Source organism: Pteropus alecto, unplaced genomic scaffold (assembly GCF_000325575.1).
Source record: "Pteropus alecto unplaced genomic scaffold, ASM32557v1 scaffold43, whole genome shotgun sequence".
Lineage (NCBI taxonomy): Eukaryota > Metazoa > Chordata > Mammalia > Chiroptera > Pteropodidae > Pteropus > Pteropus alecto.
Genome location: NW_006435764.1, coordinates 6,039,891 through 6,044,795, shown reverse-complemented (window position 1 = coordinate 6,044,795; position 4,905 = coordinate 6,039,891). Strand labels below are relative to the sequence as shown.

The 4,905-nt window shown below is 54.9% G+C and overlaps 1 protein-coding gene across 1 annotated transcript in view; it reads right to left on the bottom strand.

The window, feature by feature from the left end:
- Positions 1-4,899, bottom strand: part of EHD1 (EH domain containing 1) — a 20,107-nt gene extending 15,208 nt beyond the window's left edge. Inside the window, exons 1-2 of the mRNA XM_006911134.2 lie at positions 4,424-4,899; positions 1,039-1,136 (exon numbers count right to left, since the gene is read on the bottom strand). Coding sequence (XP_006911196.1) covers positions 1,039-1,136; positions 4,424-4,827 — 502 coding nt within the window. The 5' untranslated portion in view covers positions 4,828-4,899. The remainder of the gene's footprint in view (positions 1-1,038; positions 1,137-4,423) is intronic.
- Positions 4,900-4,905: the final 6 nt, after the last annotated feature.

Below are 4,905 nucleotides of genomic sequence, written 5' to 3'. Positions count from 1 at the left end.
AGGAGAGAAGCAAGGTCTGACAGCACCGAGAACAGGTCCCCTCACCACGACAACCTCACAGCCACAGCAAAGACACACTACCTCCCAGATCTCAGGCTGCTGGCTTCATCTGCAAAGCTCACAGACGCTGGGCTGCCCAGAGGGAAAGGGGCATGGGAAAGATCTACAAGCTGATGTTAAACAAACCGGTCGCTTGTCTTCAGCCCCTCTCTGAGTCTGATCTCATTTCATCTGTACTTTTGCAGCGGCAGGTGCCACTCCTGGCCTGCCAGATGTCACTGCCCTTGCCCTCCCGCTTCTCCAGGCCCCGAGCTCCCCTCCCTGCTACAAAAAGGGGGTGGGCAGGAGAAACAAGATGCAGTTCAGGCACATTCTGAACCAAAGCCTAGCAGAATCGAGCCAGTTTACAAAACGGGAATGGGCCTGGTGTGCTAATACTCCGGATGAAAACCCGCCCCTCGTACAGCACCCAGGGTGGCCGCTGCTTACCAACATTTACGCAAATTTAAACACATTTCCACTAGCTCGTAAATAGTTACATACTTGCCAGCATCTCCTTATGGGGCTTGTTCAAGTCAAACTGTTCTCCCCCAGGCTGCTGGACTTAATAGGAACGTACGTGGCTTTGGGAGGCAAAGCTTTTAAACACAAACTAAGGTGAGTGAGCCCCAGGGAGCCAGGGGCTCATTCACAGTCAGCAGAGCCGGCTGAGGTACCTTGCAGCCCAGTTACTGAGCAATTTCCTGTGGCCTCACAGCCAGTCCTGTCCCTTCAAGCATGTCCTGGCAGCTGAAAAGCATGAAAGTCACACAACATTGGCTGTTTGCAACCTTAGCAAAGAGAACCAAGGAAGAAAGCAGCTTGTGCCTCTCAGGGCTTGGAGCACTGATGACAGATGAGGTTGATGGGAAATGGGTTCTCACTTGGGCTGGGATAGACCTCGAGGGCGGCATCTGGTCTGCGTCACCAACAACGGATAGACGGATAGATGTGGTGTGACCACCCCAGGGGCCTTGGGCAGTGTCGCAGGCTGTTTACCTCTGCTGATGCGCTGTTTCTCCCCAGACAGGATCCCAGGAGTGTCGATGATGCTTATGCTGTCCAAGACCGGGTTGGGCAGCTGGGCACACATGAACCTGCGTAGGAGCGAGAGCCAGGGAGAGAGGTCAAGGTTCAGTCATCGCTGCTCTGGAGGGCACAGCAGCAGCGCCTTCCGTGCTCCACTGCCACCTCCGCTTCCTTCCCAGAAACATGGAACTTAAAGGAGGTTTTCTATCACCTTAGTCTCCCAGGAGTGGCCAGCAAACTACATGGTCTCTTCACTGGCATCCAACCGGCAGGCTCGACTGACCATCGGCACTTCCTTCGCATTAGCTTTTCCCCCAGAGTTCAAAAGTTCAGCTTTCAAGTTGCTGATGTGTTAGGGAAAATTGCACGAGCCTGGGTCACCATTCCAATCCAGAAGAGAAGCAGAAGCGTGACACTGAAACCTTGGGCTTCTACATTAAAATTTTTAACCATTTGGTTGCACTGCCACACATAGAAGAGAGATGGTTCTTTCCTGCTGCTGCTGGGCCCAGCCCTCCCCCTCCACCCAGCTGCTTGGGGAGAGGGACTGCAGTGGGCAGCCAGTAAAAGCTGGGGGACCACACAGGCTAGGTGGTGGGGCAGGGAAGTCCTGACACCATTCTCTGAAAGTCAATCTGGTCCAGGAAGATTGAAGCCACAAAGAGGCTGGCAACATAATGAAGGCTTAGCTGTGTGTGCCTAAGTTCCCACTGGACTGAGAACAGCCCAGGACAGCAAGAGGCTATCCCAGCTGAGAGCAGGGGTTCTTGACTGCACACAGTAAAGGCGCCTTTGAAAACTTCTCTGAAAAAGGTATTGTGAGCAAAGAAAATACTGACCCATTGTCTGTAGGACACAGGCTTAACGCTGCCTGTCTGACAGCGGGGAGAAATCTGAGCTGCTGAGCTTTCCCGTGGGCACCACCCCCCAGCTGACCAGTGGCCCACAGGCCGGGGCAGCTGGCCAGAGGTGAGAGGTGCTGCCTGCAACACAACAGAGCAAAACCAGCTGACCCGCGGGGTGAGCAAACCTCAGACCTCATCCTCCCCAGTGCCAGCAGCAGAGCCCGAGTGCTATAATAAATAAGTGCGTGTCGCTGGGGTTCCTGCTAGGGAAGGGAGTCACTCTGAGAGACAGACGAACTAAAAGGATTTGAAGCAGAATAGCTGTGGGAGTAACATACATAATGAGGCCTGTGAACCAGCCTGGTGAGGAGTCAACATCTGGAGGACTCAAACGATTGCTCTGCAAAGCCCAGGCGTGTGGCGGGAAGCGAGAGGGAGGGGGCAGTACAGCTGCGTCCCAGCCCATCTCCTCACCAACAGGGAGGCGCCGAGCAGATTTCACCTCGCACTACAAGTGGGCGGTACCAGTTAAGCAACGAGGATATCCTGACTATGCCCTGCCTCATTCAGCTTGCTCCATCTGATTTCAGTCCCAGAGCAGCCACTTAGGGGGAAAAAGCTGGAAAGTCAAGTTCATGACTCAACGGGTCTCTTTAAGAGCTCTGGGAGAGGCTGTGTCTGCCAGAGAAGCACCCCCTTTGTGTGCCCTGGCTAGAGGGGAAGCACAAGCTGACACTGCTCGGGGCCTCCGCAAAAGTGTAAACCCACGATCTCTCCCTTCCCTACCATCCTCGGCTGATGAGGCCCCTTTCGACAGGGCTATTAGCATTTGGGGACTCTCTGAAGAAGGAAACAAGTGTGGTTGTCGCATCCTGTGGCACCAACATCATCAAAGCACCCGGCTGGGACCCAGCACTCCTGAATTGCTCTTTGTGCAGTAAAAGCAATAGAATAGTAACTGGCTGCACAAACACAGTCGGTGTTGCATCCACCGGGTGAGCTCAACAAAGCGACCTGGCTCAGGCCGCAGTTTCTTGAACCAATGAGGTAAGGATGCCTAGATGTCTAAAGTCTGCTCTCACAAGCTGAAGTGAGAGCTAAGGACAGCCAAGGTACCCTTATGCTAGCTTCCCAAAGTTCTGTGTGAAAGTAGAGACCTAATAATGCTTGGAATTCCCAGCATAGCAGCAAAACTTTCCACAAGATCACACTGTGCCCACCAGCTAACAGTGGGTGCCAATCCCCTATCTACAGGCACAATAATTCTAAAACACCAGCATACTCCAGAGGAAGGCTCCAGGTTAAGAGGGGCCATGTCTCTTCAGGAGTCTCACCAAAGGGCTACTCAACTCTGGCCCTAATGCACAAATGGTACAAAAATTAAGAGAACATGCTTAAAGCCCTGGAAAGAGCAAAAAGACAAGAGTAGCCTGCCTGTCTTCTCTGTTAAAGGTCAGCTCTGTTCCTGGAGGTAGGCCTGTCCCTGAGCTTGGACTGGGGGCAAGCTGGTCCACCCTGTGCGGCTGGACAGTGTCTGGAAAGGAATGTGAGCACACAGGGCGGAGACCTGAAGGCAAGAGTCAAGGATTCTTTCCTAGACTCTTACCCAGACCCAGACTTCAAAAGGCATATGCAGTCATTCCTTGAATGGGGGGGTGGCTGAGAGGGCAGATCTGTGTACATGCCATGGGGGTGGGGGCAGAGATTTTAAGAACACTGACTAGCACCTCCGAGTTCCTTTAGAGAAAAGTCAGCTTAGCAGCTACACTGCTTAGAAGAGGTGACTGCATTTCACTAGTAGCACCATAGTTAGAATCTTGGAGGATTATCCTCATCATCATAAGGCAGGTTTCACCCATTTAACTGGAGAAACAGAGGTCCAAGTAGGTTAAGGAACCTCTTAGAGAATCTACATAGGGACTCAGGGCCCGAATTTCATTCCAGGGCTCCCAGGGCTCCCACCTGAGGCTGCTTGCTGAAACCCCTAACACAGCACAGACCCTGGGAGGAGTGTTCCAACCCCAGCTGTCTGCTGCTCTAAACTCACCAGGCCACAGCAGATCCTCCCTGTACCTCCCACACAAAACCACTGGCCCCAGGGGAGGCACAACACATCACACTAGCAAAGGGAATGGCTAATTCTCCCACACACTTAAAAAAGACCTTTGAAGGAAGCGGGGTGGTGGTTTGAATGAATTACGTGCCTCCAGTCTGGGCGAAGGAGGTGGAGACAGGACTAACGCCTGGTTCTGAGAGAAGTGGGGCTAGGACCTTTGGGAGTTAAACTGATATCCTAGAAAATTCTCGGGTAGCCAACGACGCCCACTCCCAGACCCACAAGTGAGTTTTCTATGCGAAGCGGCAGAGAGGGGACCCTGTCCCAAAGACTGGTCACTGAGGGATCCTGCCCCGGGTCTCGTAGACAAAGGACGGTGGGGCGGCGGCCGCGGGAGGGTCGGACCCGCGCCCGAGTCGTCCCCCCCCAGACCCCCAAGGCAAGGGACGGGTACCTGTTGAGGAAGGCGTTACCGAAGGCGTTGAGCTTCCGGAAGGGGCGCCGCGGGTCGACGACCAGCGCGTTGCCAGGCACCACGCCCTCTGTGGGGCCGTGCATGACCGCGATAAAGGAGTCGGTGGTGGGCTCGGGCCCGATGCGCATCCCAGGGAAGTCCTGCTCGATCAAGTGCCGGATGAAGGTGGTCTTGCCCGTGCTGTACTGGCCCACAAGCAGCACCATGGGCTTGTTGTCGAAGTCAGCGTCCTCCAGCGCCGGCGAGTGGAACTCGTGGAAGCGGTAGTGCTCCTCGAGGGGCAGCAGCTTCTGCGCGTACAGCTGCCGCAGTCCCTCTGCCACCGTCTGGAAGAGCTCCGGCTCCTTCTTGCGGCGGGCATCCTTGCTGACCCAGCTGAACATGCTGCCGGAGACGGGGCTGGCTGCTGCGGGGCAGAGCGGCGGCTGAGAACTGGGCGAGGGCGCGCAGCCGAGGCGGGG